Genomic DNA, 19,901 nt, shown 5'->3' with positions numbered 1-19,901 from the left:
ATCGCACCTAAACTGCCTATAAATAGGACCAGTTGTGCAGTGTAGCGGGGATCCCAGATTTTATCTTGCAAGCAATTAGTTTGCTCAAATTTACAGAAAACTCCATTGTCAAAAGCTCTCTAAAATCTAATACAAAAGACTCGTGGACTAAAGCTCATTAACACCCCAGCCACGTAAAAAATTTGTTTGTTTATCTTTGATCCTTTATTTCTAGCTCTTATTTCTCATTATATTTATAGTTTCCGAAAAACTCGATAAACATAAGAGATATCATTAACCCTAACAAATTATTTTAAGTTTATTAATATATAAATTTGAGGTAAGCACACCATAGTTTTACTAATTTAAAGTAATTATTCAAAAGCTAAAATACTATTGGTTTAATGGCATAACTAAATTAATCAATAATTAATTTTAAGAGTGTTATATAAATAAAAAGGAAATAAATATAAATATAAATATATATAGAGAGAGAAGAAATTCTGGTACGTAGAATCGCTGCACACAATCTCTCTCTCTCTCTCTCTCGGCGAGACCAGAGGCAGACAGAACCAGACCCTCTGAGACCCATTCTTCCTCTTCTTCTTGTTCAGTCTTTTGGGGGTCAAATCATCCATAATTTATATCAACGATCAATACCCAAATTCTCAATTCTCAATTCCCAATTCTCGGATTCTCAATCCCGAACTCAAAAATGTCGGAAATGCCCAATACAGATCTCGAGGGCATCGACGGAGTACGCATGACCTGGAACTCATGGCCGCGAACCAAGGTCGAAGCCAGCAAGTGCGTGATCCCACTCGCCGCCTGCATCTCTCCGATCCGACCTCACCCTGACATTCCTTCTCTCCCTTACACCCCTCTCCGTTGCAAGACCTGCGCCTCCGTTCTCAACCCCTTTGCTCGTGTCGACTTCACCGCCAAGATCTGGATCTGCCCTTTTTGCTTCCAGCGCAACCATTTCCCTCCTCATTACTCCATGATCTCCGATATCAATCTCCCCGGCGAGCTTTACCCTCAGTACACCACCGTTCAGTATGTTCTTCCTGAATCCGTTAACCCTACTCATTCTAACCTTCACGATGCGTCTTCTATTCCCCAATCGCATCAGCCTCCCCCTGTTTTTCTATTCGTTTTGGATACCTGTATGATCGAGGAGGAGATGGGCTTTGTCAAATCTTCTCTTTTACGGGCAATTGGATTGTTGCCCGATAATGCCCTCGTCGGATTCGTCTCCTTTGGTACCCAGGTTCAGGTTCACGAACTGGGTTTCTCTGATATGTCTAAAGTTTATGTGTTTCGGGGCAACAAGGAGATTCCAAAGGAGCAGGTTTTGGAGCAATTGGGTCTTGGGATTCCCGGCAGGAGACCCGTCGGAGCTGCCTCCGCCGCCGGTGGGTATCAGCCGAAGGCTGTTCAAAACGGGTTCTCAAGTTCCGGTATTGACCGGTTCTTGTTGCCTGCTTCTGACTGCGAATACACCCTCAATTCGGTATGCATATTTATCAGTTTTGCTTAATAAGTTTCGAGCATTATAAATTTGGGTTTGACTTTTCTTTTCTTTGGTGTTGTGTTCTCAATAAATTTCAGGTTTTGGAAGAGTTGCAAACAGATCAGTGGCCTGTACCGCCAGGTAGCAGGGCGTCGCGGTGTACGGGGGTGGCATTGAGTGTTGCAGCGGGATTGCTTGGAGCTTGTTCGCCTGGCACTGGAGCTCGCATTATAGCTTTGGTCGGAGGTCCATGCACGGAAGGGCCTGGATCGGTAAAGTCTTTTCTGACTATGTCTTTATGCTGTGCTTAGGAATTAGGAGACATAATATTTGTAGCTATTTGTAAATGAAAGTGGGGGTCAATTAGGATTATTGCCATACCAGTAGTTTGGGCAATTTTGTTTTGGTGTTTGAAATTCTATTCCATTATGCCTAATTGTAAACTTTTCCTACAGTTTATTAATTATTGAAAGTTAGAAGACTTACTTTTATGTCACAATAAACTGTGTTTTTTATCTTGAATTGATTTGAATTATGTGAAGTAACATTATTTTAATTTACTATTTATCAAGGTTTCATGATATAGATATTAATTAATTTTTAAAATCATCACAGATTGTATCAAAAGATCTGTCTGATCCAGTTCGCTCCCATAAAGATCTGGACAAGGATGCTGCACCATATTTTAAGAAAGCAGTCAAATTTTATGAAGGTCTTGGAAAGCAGTTAGTTAGCCAAGGTCATGTTTTAGATGTCTTTGCTTCTGCCCTTGATCAGGTATGTATTGGGGCATTCTTAGTTCGTACTTTTTATGGTGTCAAGAGTTCTTCCCTTTACTATTTTGTGATTGTACAATTTCCCTTTTATATCATAGTTTATTTCCAAAAGAGTAGAATCTGTAGTCTCTAGTTTCTAACTCTTTGTACATTTTGTTTCACTGTAATTTACTTAGATAAGCATGAATTTATTGGATTTCTTCTGCTAGTCTGATTTAGTTTTATTTTTTTTAGATGAAGTCTTCCATAAAATTACATTAACTACTCTAGTAGAGAACTTTGGACTATTTTGTTGTGAGAATTTTTGGAATTTACACCATTCAAAGAGTATGTATGCTCAAAGCAATCATTGTGAATTGTTTTTATATCATCATTTCTAAAAAATTTAATCAATCAATAATTTACCTTCTATTTGACATATGTATACCAGAAATTTGGTATGTAAAATGGATACTTGGCTGTCAAGTTTGACTATTCATAGGAGCGAGGGAGTTTTATTTACTCTCTTGTTATTTGCTGCACTTTCTTACTTGAAAGTCAGTGGATTCCATTTCTTTCTTTTGATCTTTATACATACCCCCTGAAATTGACATTTTTTAGTAGCGTCTCTGCCGGAATGTTATGGTAATTTACTATGGTACTTAGCTTAGTTTAAAACAACACGATTAACAGAATAATCAGATGCTGCATTTCTGCATCTTTAATTATTTATGAGATTTGATTATGTAATATAAGTTTTTCATGAGCAAGTAATCTTCAAGTTTTTTATGGACAATAAGTTATAAGTATGAGGATGCACAACTCGTATTATTTTAATTATCTTGTTCTTCAGCTTTTATTTCTTTGTGTAATTTGTGTATATATTCTATTGGAATTCTTAAATATTATTCATGTTTAGGGTGTAGATTTTTCTCTTTTTCTTTTTTTAATATTCATTCAGAATTAGTTTATACCACTTCAGGTTATTATGTAAAATTTATGTTACATCATATGCTATTGACTATCAATTGACTATTGGGCTCTGTTATGTCTTAGGTTGGTGTTGCAGAAATGAAAGTTGCAATTGAAAAAACTGGCGGCCTTGTTGTTCTATCTGAAAGTTTTGGTCATTCTGTATTTAAAGATTCATTTAAACGCATTTTTGAAGGAGGAGAACAATCTCTTGGCCTTTGTTTCAAGTGAGTTAATCATTTAGAAACATTTTAATGCTTGTTCCTTGTCTTCAATTGTTTATTATATTTTTAAAGCTTTGCTGCTATTTGAGTTATTAAATGTAATGTATGGTTGGTTTGCTAACTCTCTGCTGCATATAATTGCTCATTTGCAATTGTAATTCTTTAATTTGTTTGTTTCTTTAGTAATGGCCCAGAGCTTAGTTAGTAAGCTCTCTACATCCAGTGATGGTACAATTCCAGGACTGTTTTTAGTTGGTAACAGACAGTTATTCCATTTCCCCCCTTAGATTAATGGTAACTTTGGCATTAATTTTGACTGACGAATGACATTTTGTTTGTGGATACAACCTTATGGAGGTGAGAGAAGCGTTATGAGAAACATAGGATTATTATAATAGAAATGCACAACTGTAGAGAGATCTGGTTTGTTATATTAGTTTTGTGAGTTGTAGGTCTTGGTTTGTTTGAGACCGTTGCTTTATCCAATGCTAGCAGAAATTTTATGAAATTACTATTATACCTCATTTATGTCTTTGTTTGGCTTAATGTGATTTGCTATATTTTTTATGCTTTGTGAGTTTTTGGATTGATATGTGTGCAACTTCAAACCTGGGCTAATCTTTTTTTGTGCTTTCCTATTATTTACTCACATTTGGACTCAAATCTAATAATGTCAAGCTTATTACTGAACTTGTTTATTCCAGTGGTACACTCCAGATAAACTGTTCAAAGGACATCAAAATTCAGGGGATAATTGGTCCTTGCACTTCTTTAGAGAAGGTTAGATTTTTTTTTTGTTGATGGTATATTTGGAGTTTGGGTATTATTTATAAGTTTAATCCACAATTAGAATTCTTGAGTTAATTTCTTCATTGCATGGCTTGCAGAAAGGACCTTCTGTGGCTGATACCGCAATTGGTGAAGGAAATACAACCGAATGGAAGATGTGCGGTCTTGACAAGAGTACTTGCTTGACAGTGTTCTTTGATCTGTCATCAAGTGATCGGTCAAATACACCGGGAGCTGTAAATCCACAGTTGTATTTGCAATTTCTTACCAGGTAAAAATGAGGATTGCCATTTTTTTTAATAAGAAATGAAAATTGTATTAGAAGGGGAAAACAATGACTAAAGATTTACAAGAGATGATAAGGTATCATTATCTATTTATTAGGTTAAAGTATTTGTATTGCTGGAGATTTGATTATTGTCATTGGGCTTTGCAGGTATCAAAACACAGATGGTCAAATGATGCTTCGAGTTACTACTGTTTCTAGGGCATGGATAGATACTGCTATAAGCTCAGAGGTGTGTACATTTTGTAACTCTTATATCTGTAGTAAGAAGCTCTTTGCTTTTTTAAATTTATTTTTCAATACAGGGTACAGTCTTCAGCCATTTCTTTTTCTGTTGGTTTACTGCTTTAAAATTATCACGAGCTATACTTGATAGAAGTTAATTTCTAGCTCAATTTTTTCAAGTTTGTAAAACATATTGTATATTGATATGTTAGTTTGGAATGAAGGGATAAGTATGCAATATTTCCAATTAGCCAAAAAGGAAAGGAAGAGATAAGTGCCTTTTTTTATGTTTGATGATCTGATTAATTTGATTCTTAGGGTGACAGTTGCAACTTGCAAGGGAAGTCATGTCTACATAACACATTAGCACTATTTTCACTCTTCAACTTGCATTTTATTTGAGTTACTGAAATGCAATTTCTACTATGGTTGAATAATTTTTCCATGAAATTATTGGTCATATTAGATTCTGGACTTTTACTTATTTTGCTTGTTTGGTACTAATACTTTTTAGTTTATTCAAACAACAAAGCTGGAAATTGTCTTGAGCAGTATTTTAAGATGATCTCCACGTTTTATTTCATTTTTTAATTTATAGATAAAAAAGTGAAAGCAAGACCATTCTTTCTAATGATAGATTGCTTGGTAATTTCTTCCTGTAATTTTTAGCCTAGAGTCAATATTTTTTCCTTTATTTGTACTTTATGCTGTTTTATGTGTTAAAAAAAAGCATTTATTGGAACTGCAAATTGACGTGGAAAGAAATATACTTGTTCAGGAACTGGTACAAGGATTTGATCAAGAGACAGCTGCTGTAGTAATGGCTAGGAAGACATCCTTGAAGATGGAGACAGAGGTATATTTCATTCCTTAACATTTTTGGCTGTCTTATTTATTATTGATTTTAATACAGTATTCTTTAAGCTCTTTATCCTATAACCCAGCATTGGCTGGAATTAAAATAAAAAGGAAAGATAAATGAGTTTTAGTTGAACTTGAACTTTTGTATGGTGATTATAATATGTTTACAATTGTTCTTTCTTTTCCTTTTTTGTATTGTAGTAAATGAATTTCTTTTCTCATCTTGTTTTTTGGTTTTTTTTTCCTGTGACTTGTGTCTGATGATGGATTTTTATATATATTTGTTTGTTCAATTAGGAATCTTTTGATGCTACAAGATGGTTGGATAGGTCCTTAATTCGTCTCTGTTCCAAATTTGGCGAGTATCGAAAGGATGACCCATCCTCATTTATGCTAAATCCATGCTTTTCATTGTTTCCCCAGTTTATGTTTAATCTACGGCGGTCACAATTTGTGCAGGTATTAATTGTTCCATCCTCCTTTTTCCCTTTTATTATTATTAGTACATGTTGGAATTGCAATTTTAAAGTTTCATTTGCTTCTGAAAATGAAAATTTGTAGGTGTTCAACAACAGTCCTGATGAGACTGCCTATTTCCGTATGTTACTCAATCGAGAGAATATTACCAATGCTGCTGTCATGATTCAACCATCACTAATGTCATATTCATTCAATTCACCACCTAGACCCGTTTTGCTAGATGTGGCATCTATTGCTGCCGATCAAATTCTTTTGTTAGATTCATATTTTAGCGTTGTCATTTTCCATGGAATGACCATAGCTCAGTGGCGTAATTTGGGTTACCAGAATCAGCCAGAGCACCAGGTCTGTGATTTCTATTTTGGTTTAAATTATCAGATATGCCTTGTTTTAATTTGAAGAAATTATAATATACTGCAGTCATTTGTTGTTTCTCAGCATTATATTTGCTTCTATATTTTCAGGCATTTGCAGAATTGTTGCGAGCTCCTCATGCTGATTCCGATGTGATCATCCATGAACGTTTTCCTGTCCCAAGATTGGTGGTATGCGATCAACATGGTTCCCAGGTTAGTATCTAAGTTTTCAGTTTCTTAGAGAATTCTGCAACATGATATTTAAAGAAGATGATAGTTGATTTGTCTCTTTGCCTTGTCATCATCCTCAAAAATATAGTTAATAATATTTATCTCTAAATCTAAGCATGTTCAGTTTTATTAATTGATTTCATACTTTCAGGTTCATTAAATATTTTATTTTTAATATGTTCATTTTGTTGAATTTTCTTTGTATCCTAAGTTGGCTTGTTTCAATGCTTTTATATAGTTCGATTTTGTTTTACATTTCTTGTTTTTGGACTTCAGAACTTGAAATAATCTTCTGTTATGGAAATTCATGGGTGTTAAGCTTTCATTACTCTCCATACACATTTGATTTCCAAAAAAATCTTTTATGTCCAATAGAAAGAATATTCGTGTGACAAATCTCGAATGTTATTCTTTGCAGGCACGTTTCTTATTAGCGAAACTGAACCCGTCAGCCACTTATAATAATGCCAATGAAATGGCTGCTGGGTCAGACGTAATCTTCACCGATGATGTGAGCCTACAAGTTTTCTTTGAACATCTGCAGAGACTGGCCGTGCAATCCTGAGAGCAGCGAAAAAGAGTGAAGCACTCTACAAACTGCTCTGGTTTTCGGTGTGTGGGGGGAAATGCCTTTGGTTTTCCTATCCTCATGTTGTTCAATTCCATCCAATTTATTATAAACCTGCTTTCTTTCCATTGTATTTAAAGATGAAGAGTCAGACCCCACATTGATTTATCAATAAAGAAAAGAAAAAAAAAAGCACACAACATTCTTTGGGGGGTGCTGGTGAGGTAATTTCTTTTACTTCCTCTATAGAATAACTAGCAAAGATGAGTTGTTTTTCATTCATATGGAAAGAAAGTCATGAGAGGAAGGTAAGTTGAAGAGGCTTTTTTTCCTCTGCATCAGTAGGGAAGTTGAGTCAGAAATTTCTCTTCCTTTTTTTTTTTTTTTTTTTTGGTTAACTGAATCAGAAAGTAAGGTTCTGTGTATGAAATTTTTTTAAGTTATATGCTTGTGATATGGGGGGTACATGTTAGTAGGTGGTTTGTATTCACTTTTAAGTTGACTTTTGCTTAGCTCAATATGACTTCACTGTTCATTTAGGGTTCTGTTTTTTTGTTTTAATGAAGAGAGAGTACATTTTTGAAAATTTGATGTAGCCTAAAGCCTATACCTTATTGGCCTTTTATTTGGGTTTTTTTTGTTTTGGCTTAATCAGATGTTGTTTAAGGTTTTATCTTCATTATGTGTAAGATTAACTAAAGCTAGAGATTATGCTCTTCATATGCATACAAGTGCAATTTGCTTCTGATGTTGTGTAGTGTGTGTAATATTATAATAGCATTTGTTTTATACAATCTTTTTTTTTGGGTCAAAGTACAGAAATTATTTAGCAAGAAAATTAAACTTAAGGCTGATAAATTTATTTGAATTGACATATTAAAACAAATCTCTTCAATAATTTTTTTAAAAAAAATAATTAAGCAATTCTCAATTATTTAAAAAGGATCCAAAAAAAAGAAGAAAAAAAAAAGCAAAATTATCAAACACAAATGTAGATTAACAGCATGGAAGTTATTTAAAAAGGATCTAAGCAAGAAGCTAAGACATAATTCAATTATTGTATGCCAAACCCATTAACAAGAAACTACACTCATTTCCTTCGTCTTATTAAATTTTTTTTTTGGGCTTTTTTTTAATGCTCCCATACCTTGCATAAAAATAGGGGTGTGCACAGTGTGGTTTGGGTGGTTTGAACACTTTTTAATACACCATGCCACAAGAACGGTGTAGTTTGGGAATAGTAGCTAGAACACATCGTGTGGTGTGATTTGGTTGCACCAAACCGACCAAACCAAACCATTTTTTGCAGTGTGGTTTGGGTGGTTTTTCACGGTGTAAGTGTGTTAAAAAATAAAAAATGTGTGAGATAGAGATGGCGATAGGGAGGAGGCGCAGAAGAGATGAGAGAGGAAGGAGTTGTTGTCGTGTATGGTGTTAGAGAATAAGGTTATACCCTAATTTAAGTGGGTTCCTAATTTAAGTGGGGTCCTAGTTTCAAATTGGGTTACTAAAAGATGATATATATATAAAGTTTAAATTTTTTTAACATATTTGTAAGTATACGATGCGGTGTGGTGCAAACCGAAATTTCACACCGCCAAATCGCACACCGCACCGCACCATGCGGTTTTGCTAAGATACAAACCATACTGAACCATTACACTTTTAACACCGCGGTTTGCGGTGTAGTGTGGTACGGTGCGGTCGGTCGCCGCAGTTTGGCGGTTTAGATGCTCACCCCTACATAAAAGTCTAGAAGTGTATTATTAGAGTGCAAGTACAACAATCTATAGGCGCATCTTTATATATATATATATATATATATATACGAGTTTCTTTGGTGCGGGCGTACGGAACGCCCGCACCTACGGTTTTTAAGTATATATATTAGTTTATTTTAAGTTTTGTTTAATATATATATTAGTTTATTATTATTATTGTTATCATTACGTCTGATTTAGTCAGATTTTAGTAAGAGTTTTATTATTATATATTAGTTGTAGGGGGTTTGTATTAGTTTATTATTATTATTGTTATCATTACGATTTTTATTATTATATTTAGTTTATTATAGTCAGATTTGTAGGCTGTTTTTATTAGATGAGTTTAACATTTAAAAAGAGTTTACATGAAGACAAAAGTACAAATAGTATTTATTATAAGTGGTATACACCACGAGATGAAGAAGCTATAAATGTTTTTGTCAGATATTAGTCAATTTGTGTATCAGTTAGTCATGTAGTCAGATTGTATCTATCTCTCTCCTTTTTTTACTTTGATATATATGCTACACGTAACGTAATGGAACTTTGTTCGATTTATTCTTTCTTCTTCACTGAACTTTGTTTGTTCAAAGTTCAGCCGTGAGATCATTTCCAGTGATTTTGTTTCATTCTCGGGAGAAATGGGTTTGGTCTCCTTCTCCATTTTCTTCTTCTCAGTTTGAAAACAAGGTATTCCATAGTTTATTTGATTTATAGCAAATGAAATGATATGATTTAGTTTCTGATATGTATATTATATATATTAAATATAATAATAAAAATCGTAATGATAACAATAATAATAATAATAAACTAATACAAACCCCATACAACTAATATATAATAATAAAACTCTTACTAAAATCTGACTAAATCAGACGTAATGATAACAATAATAATAATAAACTAATATATATACTTAAAAACCGTAGGTGCGGGCGTTCCGGACGCCCGCACCAAAGAAACCCCCTATATATATATAGGCGTACGGAACAGCTACGGTTTATACTTATTTTTTTATAAAATCCAATGATGTTTTTTCAAAATCTGACACAAGTAAAAATCCAATGATTTTTTTCAAAAAGTCTACTATATATATATTTATATATATTTACATTTTTGTTTTGAAAGATTGAAGGTCATTTCCATTATAAGAAAATTTTGACAAATTCCATTACAAGAGGCTCAATGAGCAAGTACAATACTTCCCAAATAGAAGACCAACATAGTCATACAAAGCCATTAAAAATGACACTAGTAAAAAGAAAACTTATGCGGAAAGCTTCATCTAAAAATCGATTGGAGTTCAGGCAATTAAGCTTCTAAATAGTGTGGAGCAATCCAAATTTTATTTTCATATGAACCAACCCAACCCTAATAATAGTAAAAAACCAATAATATTTCAAAAGATTTAGGTTACTAAACAAGTTAAAATAGAGAAAAAGAAACGATCCACAGTAGTTGAATAGTAGTGAAATTGTATTTGCCATTTTTCAATACATAAACTTAGGTTAATTTTTAAATTACACTAAAATGACTGACAGATTCATATAAAAGAAATTTTATAGTCTAAAGCCAAAGCTTCAATCAAGCTCACCACAAGCAGAAAACAAACGGATCATTGTAAACCTCAAAACTCATGTCCCTAAAAAGCAAACTCATTAATCTCAATATTCCATGCCAAAGATCTCATTGCGGCATCAACACTTTGTGTGCACTGTCAACACAATCAAGAGAACTATATATATAGGGAAGTTGTTTGGTGCGGAGGGTACGGAACGGCCGTACTTACGGTTTTTAATATATATTTAATATATATTAATTTATTATTATTATTATTATTATCATTACGGTTTTTAATATATATTAGTTTATTATTATATATTAGTTTAAGTTTTGTTGTAGTCAGATTTTAGTCAGATTGTAGTAAGATTTTATTGTACCAATTAGTCAATGTAGTCAGATTGTATTAATTAGTCCATGCCTCTATCTCTGCTTTTTTTTCTTTGATATATATGCTACACGTAAGTGAACCAAGTGCAAGTGGGTGTGGTCCCCATCCCCTGTTATGCTTTCTTCTTCATTGTACTTTGTTTTTTCAAAGTTCAGCCGTGAGACAAAAACGTAAGTTAACCCAGATACAATTTACAGTGATTTTGTTTGTTGTCAAACATAAATTCTCTGGAGAAATGGGTTTGGTCTTATTCTCCATTTTCTTCTTCTCAGCTTGAGCTATACAGGTATTGAGTTTCAGACTTTTTCTATTGAGCGATATTTTCTTCTTCTCAGCTTGAGCTATACAGGTATTGAGAGAAGAGAGAATTTTTCTGGTTTTCGTTGAGGGAGGCGAAGAAAACAAAGTATTCCCACTGCAAAGTGTCACTCACAAAACTTAAACTAATATATAATAATAAACTAACACATATTAAATATATATTAAAAATCGTAATGATAACAATAATAACATAAACGGAACGCCCGCACCAAAAAACTTCTCTCTATATACATATATATATATGACAATTTTTTGATTGGGGCTTCACTTTAAGTCCTACTGGTAGGGCTCTCAGTATTTCTCGACCCGTGAACAATTTTCGACGCGACTTTTTTTTATGACCGTGTATATTGTAGCTATTTGGAGCATCCTGCAAATTTTCAGAAAATTTCGAATAGTTTACAGTACCAAAAACTAGGTTCAAACATGTTTTCCACTCGCATAAAAAAATTAATCACGCGTGTAACAACATGTTTGAACCTAGTTTTCGGTACTGTAAACTATTCGGAATTTTTTGAAAATTTGCAAGATGCTTTAAATAGCTACAATATACACGGTCATAAAAAAAAATCGCGCCGAAAACTGTTAACGAGTTGTAAACACTGAAAGCCCTACCGATAGGGCTTAAAGTGAAGCCCCTGTAGGAGAATTCCCCTATATATATATATAAAGGGAGTTTCTTAGTTAGTAAATTACTTTTGTCCCTATTGGAGCATTTTCTATTTTTTGTATTTAGAAAAATTACAACTCAATTTTTTTGTATGACTGCATACATAATAGTTATAGTAGACATTCCGCTAATTTCTGAGAAATTTCGAATAATTTACAGTGCCGAAATTAGAGTTCTAACAATCTGTTTTTCATGCGTATAAAAAAAATCATACACACATGCAAATTACTGTTTGAACTCTGATTTTGGCACGATAAATTATTCGAAATTTCAAAAAAATTGGCAATATGTCTACTATAATTATCATGTACATACTCATACAAAAAAATTAGATTATAAAAATTGGCGTGTTGTACTACATTGCACAAAAACATGGACAAAAAATAATTTTATCGCTAAAAAAATAACTTAGATACTTAAGTGCTGCAAACACAATAATTTAGATATTTTTGTCACAAATATCCCTAAAAATAATATACAAAATTGTGTTTGTCAAACCCATCCCATTCTAGTATTATCAAAATTTTAAGGGGCTGATTGATAGAGAATTTGAATCATATTTTATGATTTAAAAATCTATAAAATTATGGGCCCCATGATAATAGGTGATTGGTAACTAATTTTTGAAAACAAAATCCAAATCTATATTCAGATATTATGTTGTAAGATTGAAAACAATAAAATAACGTTTTCCTTATTTCGTGAAAGTTCTTCTTAAAAATTCTAAAATCAAATTATTTATACTTTTCCATTTTGCTCATTTCCCTCCACTATTTAAGAAAGATAATTTCTCTTCTGTCAATAGTAGTTCGCCATGTTCATATATATATATATACATATATATATATATCTATATATATTTGTCATTGTTTTAGCTGGCAAAGAAACTATTACGGGGTTTAGTTAGTTGGGAAAAAATTATAGGAAAGTGGCAGAAACTCATATATATTTGTACTAGATACATGTAATATGCACGGTTGCTTAGTTTTATTTATAAAATTTATTAATTATTTTTATTAAATTTATATTAATGTTATATAAATTTCAAATAAATATCATATTTTAATTAAATAATTTATTTATTTTTATTTAATTTTATGTTTGTTCTAGTTTTTGAATTTGAGAGTAACAATTATATATTATATGTTTAATGCAACATTAAATATTATACATGTATTTTAAATTTAAGTTTCTTGCTAGTTTTTTTTAAAAAAAAAATCAATTTGTTACTAATTGACAGTAGATTATATTATATATTTAATATGATATTATTCTAATAAGTGAGTTTAAGTTTAATTAAATTTTATTTAAGTTATAAAATAATTTTATTATTTTTAAATAATTATCATTGTAAAATATCTAGAAAAATATCATATTTTAATTTGTTTAATTATTTATTATTTAAAAAAAAAATTATCATTGTAAAATATCTCAAAAATATATTATTTTATTTTATTTAAATTTAAGTATTTACAAACTACCGCTAAATATACGAATATTCTGTTAAATATAAGAATATTCCGTTAAAGTTAACATTAAAAAATAAAATAACGTTAAAACCAATAATTTCCGTTATCTACACACTTATTATATAGAAGAGATGTATGTAACTTTAATTTAGAAAAAAAAATTAAAATTAATAGCAATGCAGTATTGTTATGAATTTAATCAATATACTATTATTAAATTTTAATTTATTAATATAATTAAATTTTACTTAATTAAATCTATTGATATATCAAAATTTAATATTATACAATCTGTGTATATAAAATTAAAATAATATTCAAATTCAGCTGAACTATTCAGTTTCTGTTATATTTTTAAATTTAAATTTCTGTTATATTTTTAAATTTAATACCAATCACAGATTCAATTTTTTAAAACTCAAAAACAGTTTACTGACATTGAATCAATCACATTTTTAGAAACATATTTTTAATCACTAAATTCAGATTTTCATTTTAGAATCTCACTTTTCAAAAATACGGTTTTTTAATCGCGAACCAATCAGACCGTAAATTTTTCGATGATTTTAGTCGAAGTAATAATTTAGTAAAATGAGTGTTTTTCTTGATAGTGAAATATAAAGAGCAACCTTTCATGTTTATATAATCAACTAGTTTGTTACTCTTGCTGATTTAATTTGCTAAAACTAGTAACATTTGTTCGTGATTTTCTTATTAAAACTAATATTTAAAATTATAAAATAATATTTGTTGCTGGTTTGGATCCCTGAAAATAATGTACATAACAACTAGTAACCTTTGTACATGATTTGGTTACTAAAATTAAGATATAAAACCAATCAAGTAACCTTTATTGCTAATTTTGTTGATGAGTTTGATTCAAAAACCAGCCAGTAAATGTTGGTTTGGGTTCCAAACATAGTTATCTTTAATATTTGTTATAGTAAACACAAGAAGTATATATTTAATACAAATATAAAATTAGTGAAAATACAAATACAAATATTATAATAAAAATCAACAACTAATCACATCACATACACACTTAGATTAATATCAACAAATAATGAATTAGTAAACATGCTCCAAAAGTAGATTAATATCATCGTCCACTTAGTTTTTCTCTGTCAAATCTAATTGCAGGGTCCATTATAATGGGATGGAAAAATATACAAGAAAAAAAAAACAACTATATTTTCAAATAGTACCACCTAAATCTTCTGTTTTAAAAAACTAGGTTACAACATGAACCCAGAGACATCACAAGTGATCATATAGCATTTTATAACAACTAAACTCATTTAGAAGAACATGGCTTCTACAGTGCACTAGATAACCCGTTATACCGCGTTCTCAATTGAAAGATTACCTGTGAAAAAACAAAATTAGATAAGGAATTCGAACTCGAACTCGCGTTCAAGACTCTGACTTTCTTCTCTTTCCTTTGGACTTCTTGATTCTATGTTCATTGTTGATGGATAATGCTTCCCCACTTACAGTACTACCAGGATCTAGTAAAACCGATTCCTCTTTGATTTTCCTCTTCTTCTCACTTCAGCCAACAAAAAAAGGCAAATTAGGTGTCAACAAAGCATTTTCTTTTTCTTCTAACTCTATTAAATTTACATGTGTTGATGTTAAAACCTGTCATTTACTCCCAAATCTTCTGAATGATTTGCTAGCCAATGAATGCTTCCGGTGTTTTCTGGAACTAGAGAACCAGAAATATGTAGTACTTCCTCATCCAAACTGCAGAGTTAAAAATCAATGTCATGAATTAAGTTTTCGTTAGTTTCCAGTAACAATTTAAACGATGAATCGAACAAAACTGATATCTTGATTTACACTAGTAGTGATGTTAATCCATACATCTATGAGATATGAGAAGACATACTAAAGCTGTCTCAACATGTCCAATCCAAACAAGTGATGGTTTACCCAAAAATCAATATGTGGAGAGATAGGAGGAGGAAGTATTTGTCACCTCTTGACCAAAAAGCGAATCACACTTCCAACCTTTATCACATGGCGCTTGTGAAATTTGCTGGAAAATACTTCCTCCTCATTTTTCTATTAAGAGTAAGTATGTAAACGTATCAAAATTGGTGTCGAAGAAAGTTATCAAAATTGAAACATGATGATGAAGTAAGTACTCACAGTTTTATATACAAATTCATCACGAATGTCCTCGTCTGTTATAACAGCGGATGAGAAGCCAAGAACAATAACATGAATTGATCCTTGAGTAACTTTTACCACCTTCCCCTCTGAAATAATAATAAAACTGTGATGATTATGGTCTAGTCACTTTGATACATCACATTTAGTTGGCAGCTGACTCAAGTAATCAAGTCCTTATTTCTATTACAACAACTCTCAGCCAAGATTATTAATTCTAGTCTCTATCTCATTACAAGTTTGACGTATAAGAAATGTTGAGTTATTCTCTGAGTTGTAAGGAGTTTTCTTGTGAGAGTTTAGAAGAGTGTTCTTGAGAGCATTCTCTCTCCAAGTTACTAAGATTTCTTTGTAAAGGAAGCTACTGCTGTACCTACTGTCATTGTAATCGATCTAATCAATAAAGATAGTACCAGCCTAAGGCCGTTTCTGCCGTGGATGTAGGATCTATCAAAGGAGCTGAACCACGTATTTGGTGTTTCCATTTTATTCTGCAAAGTTTCTTTAATTTCTCTGTTTAGTTTTGATTACATTAGATACTCGATGATGATTTCTTGAATGTGTTACAACTAATCTATTGCGCATAACAAAAACAGAAGCAATTAGAAAGGAGAACATGAGGCAGGGACAGGTCTGAAATCAGGAAGAAGGCAGAAGCCTTGAAATGTAGCTACATTGGCAACTTGGTGGGCTCTATGCTTAGGAATTAACACTAACAGCATTTTTCATAACGAGAAATCAACTGCAAATAAATTAGGGGGAAAAACAAACTTTGGGTAGCTATATGGATATTTAACAGTAAAGGGTATAATGTTTTTTCTTTGGTTCCCATATCATATTCTATACTTGAAAGAAGAAATCATCATAAAGGAGAACATAATAGAACACACAATACAATAGTGCAATGCTATGAATATCTATGAAGAAAAATCAACCACCCCAAAAGCAAATGTGGTGACAATGATATTAAAACCACACAATAGACAGAGGAAGTTAACAGCATTACTACAAATTCAATTGCAGGTTTTGTTTGAAGAGGCAACAACTATGCATTCAATTTCAATCTCTCTCTCTCTCTCTCTCTCTATATATATATATATATATATATATATACTTCTCACACACACAAAAAGGATTAATAGAAGCTAAGAAACAAAATTACCTAATAGCATATTGGGTTTTGGAGAGAAAAGCAACAACTTTGCTTTTAGTTTCACAGCAATATAAGGGTGAATCCCATTTAGAATTCTTGCGTTCTTATCAAGAATATTGAATTCATAAGCCAACATGACACCATCAAAATTATCATGGAACCTGAAATTGAGACCAGAAAAAAGTTAATCAATTTACATAAAAACACCATCTCTCTCTCTCACTCACTGTATAACCTAATAATAATGGTAATGGTCACAAACAAAGGGAGACTGGGCAGAGTGAATGGTATAATGAGGAAGAAGAATACTTGAAAAGAAGAGAGCTGAGCTCGCGAAGAATGGCGTCGTTAATCTTGTTAGTCTTCGATGGGTGGAGATACACCACCATGTTCGCATCTGAAACTTTCAGGCCCTCCATTCCGAGCTTTCTTCTTCAACCTTATTCCAAAACCCTAGTCGTCAACTTCAAGAGTAGGGTTTTACTTTTGTTCTTTATTGGATGAAATTTGGGGTTTATGCCCTATTTTCACTTGTTTTTTTTATTAAATAAATATATATTTTTGGAAGTTTTAGGTTAAAAATACATATTTTTTAATTTACAAGATTGAAAATTATTTCTGGTTGTGTTTGGTAAACAATTTTAAATATAAAAATAGGAATACTATTTTTATTTTTGTTTTTGTTTTTTTATTTTTAAAAAATAAAAATATATTTGTTAACTATTTTTGTTTTTTGTTTTTAAAAATAAAAAATAATAAATGTGTTTGATAATTTTTATTTTTTTATTTAAAATGAGGTGTTGATTTGAATAATAAAAAAAAAATAAGAAACAAAAAGTTGAAGACAGTTTAAAAAAAAATATTGAAAATGAAAAAATTTATATTTTTAAAATATAATGAATTTTAATTAAATTTTTTAAAAATAATAAAAAAAAATTGAGTTTCCAAACAATGTTTTATGTTTAGTTATTAAATTTTTAATTAAATAAATAAAAAATTATTGTTTTAAGTGTTACCAAATAGCACCTCGCTTTGTTTAAATTTTTTTAATTTGTTTTTGGGTCAAATTGGCTCGACTTTTATTTTAACTTTTAACTTCTAATTTTTTTTTTTCAAAAAGCCCACTAGCTTCTTCTAAAATAGTTTTTTAGAGTTAAAAGTCAAAGTATATTGCAATTCAAAAATTAAAACTTATCTTTTAGAAGCCTAACCAACCAACCCTTTAACATCTAGTATTAAAAATATATGAGTTTATACTTTTTTGGACCCTGTGTTTTTTTTCATTACCTGTTTGGACCCTGTGTTTTTACAAATTACTCTTTGGACCCTATGTTTTGTAAAATGGTTAAAATAGAACCCTAAACCTGATTTTAGTCAATGTCTTCTCAACTAAAATCACAAATAATTTACCAAACTAACAATTCAAAACAAAAATAAAATCATTATGCTTAAAAACAGTGTTGTTATATTCAATTTTTTCTTCATCAAAATTGAGTTTAAGGTTCTATTTTAACCATTTTACAAAACATAGGGTCTAAAAAGTAATTTGTCAAAACATAAGGTTCAAACAAATAATAAGAAAAAACACAAGGTCCAAAAAAGTATAAACCCAAAATATATTTTGAAGTATTTTGGTAAATAATAAAATATATTTTTTTAATCTAGTTTTTTTTAGTTAGAGTTTTTCCAAAATGTTAATTAGCGAAATACTTAAAAAAACATTTCATTAAAAAAAATTATATTATAGTTATAAAACAAAAATAATAAACTAATATTTTTATATACAAGCAAAAAGCTAAAAACTTAGCTGGTAGAATTTTAACTTCTCTTAAAAAAAAATTTCAAAACCTATCATAATCATTTTCAGTTACTAATTTAATTTTAAAATATTTTTTAATTTATTATCCATAAAATTTAAAAATAAATTTTCATTATCTTTTTTTTACTCATTTTTTGTTTTTTTAAATATAGCATTATTTAATTTACAAGATTTGGTACAAATATTACCTGCGTCTCCTCTCCCATTTTCATTATTTTCGCATGTAATAAATATTGATTTCTAAGATTTAATTAGAGAAAAAATCACGTATATATTTTTTTTATTGATTTTCATGATCGAGTTTCCTGATAAAAATAAAAAAACGAAAATAAGAAAAAGCAAGAAATCTCCATGAAAAGTGAAACGAAAAATGAGAGAAAGTAGTATTGGAATTAATTATTATTATTTAAAATTAATTGGGATGATGAAAGTGTATAGTAAATGCTTTATTTATGACCTACAATACAACACCTACAATCATATCTAACATATGTGGGATTTTTAACAAAATAGTATATTTAAAATAAGTTTCCACTTTGGCCACTTAGTGATTGTTAAACAATTTCTTTAATTTCATAAATAGCCACACTATTGCTAAATCTTAATTACAAGATATTATTTATTGTATCTTGACAAAATTAAGATAATTTGTTTTTTTCTTGATTTCATTAATTCACCATTAAGGTATTTTATCTAAAGTAATGAGATTAGGGCCTAAACCCATATTAAATATACACTAAATAAAGCTCATATATAATAATCTTAATACCTCCATCAAGTTGGAGCGTGGAGATCACAAATGCCAAACTTGTTAAGTAAATACAAAAACTTGCACTTTTCGAGAGTCTTGGTAAATACCCTAAGGAACGTTTGGTATGCATGAATCTGGAGACGGGAATGATAATTTGAACATTTTCCCATGTTTTGTACTGTGCTTGAGTTTTTCTAACGTGAGAAACGGTACTCCATGTGTTTTAACTTATCCTGATTATGGGTTCAAGTGAAACCTATTTGACAGGTGTTTTTCAAATATTTAGAAATGTGAAACACTTCAAAATTAATATTATTTTTTTAAAAAAAATAATCTTAAACCAATAATTTTTTAGTTAATGGCTTATTTTATTTTTGAAACTTATAATATAAAAATAAATATACATATATCAAACTATAAAATGATAAATATTATTCGTTTATTTAAAGAAATTGATATGTAAAAACTTTATATTATTACTTTAGTTTAAAATAATAAATGAAATATTATTAAAAATAAAATAAGGGTAATTTGTATTTTTAAAAATTATACTTGATTCTAGTATATAATAACTGTATATTTTG

At 30.5% G+C, this 19,901-nt stretch overlaps 2 protein-coding genes across 2 annotated transcripts; one reads left to right on the top strand and one right to left on the bottom strand.

Moving 5' to 3' along the window:
* The first annotated feature begins 486 nt into the window (after positions 1-486).
* Positions 487-7,984, top strand: LOC133819909 (protein transport protein SEC23 E). Its single transcript, XM_062253287.1, has 12 exons — positions 487-1,492; positions 1,591-1,764; positions 2,108-2,269; positions 3,304-3,446; positions 4,148-4,223; positions 4,331-4,503; positions 4,669-4,750; positions 5,522-5,599; positions 5,902-6,063; positions 6,166-6,429; positions 6,549-6,653; positions 7,090-7,984. Exons 1-12 carry the CDS (start codon positions 695-697, stop codon positions 7,234-7,236), a joined length of 2,364 nt encoding a protein of 787 aa, XP_062109271.1. The 5' UTR covers positions 487-694; the 3' UTR covers positions 7,237-7,984.
* Positions 7,985-14,487: 6,503 nt separating this feature from the next.
* LOC133819908 (uncharacterized) lies at positions 14,488-17,257 on the bottom strand. Its single transcript, XM_062253286.1, has 6 exons — positions 17,057-17,257; positions 16,757-16,908; positions 15,574-15,683; positions 15,401-15,486; positions 15,061-15,165; positions 14,488-14,968 (listed from the first exon to the last, which is right to left on the bottom strand). Exons 1-6 carry the CDS (start codon positions 17,164-17,166, stop codon positions 14,833-14,835), a joined length of 699 nt encoding a protein of 232 aa, XP_062109270.1. The 5' UTR covers positions 17,167-17,257; the 3' UTR covers positions 14,488-14,832.
* Between the last annotated feature and the right edge of the window lie 2,644 nt (positions 17,258-19,901).

Source organism: Humulus lupulus, chromosome 2, assembly GCF_963169125.1.
Source record: "Humulus lupulus chromosome 2, drHumLupu1.1, whole genome shotgun sequence".
In the NCBI taxonomy this organism is placed as follows: Eukaryota; Viridiplantae; Streptophyta; class Magnoliopsida; order Rosales; family Cannabaceae; genus Humulus; species Humulus lupulus.
Note: the sequence above shows the minus strand (reverse complement) of the source record. Positions and strands in the feature narration are given on the sequence as shown.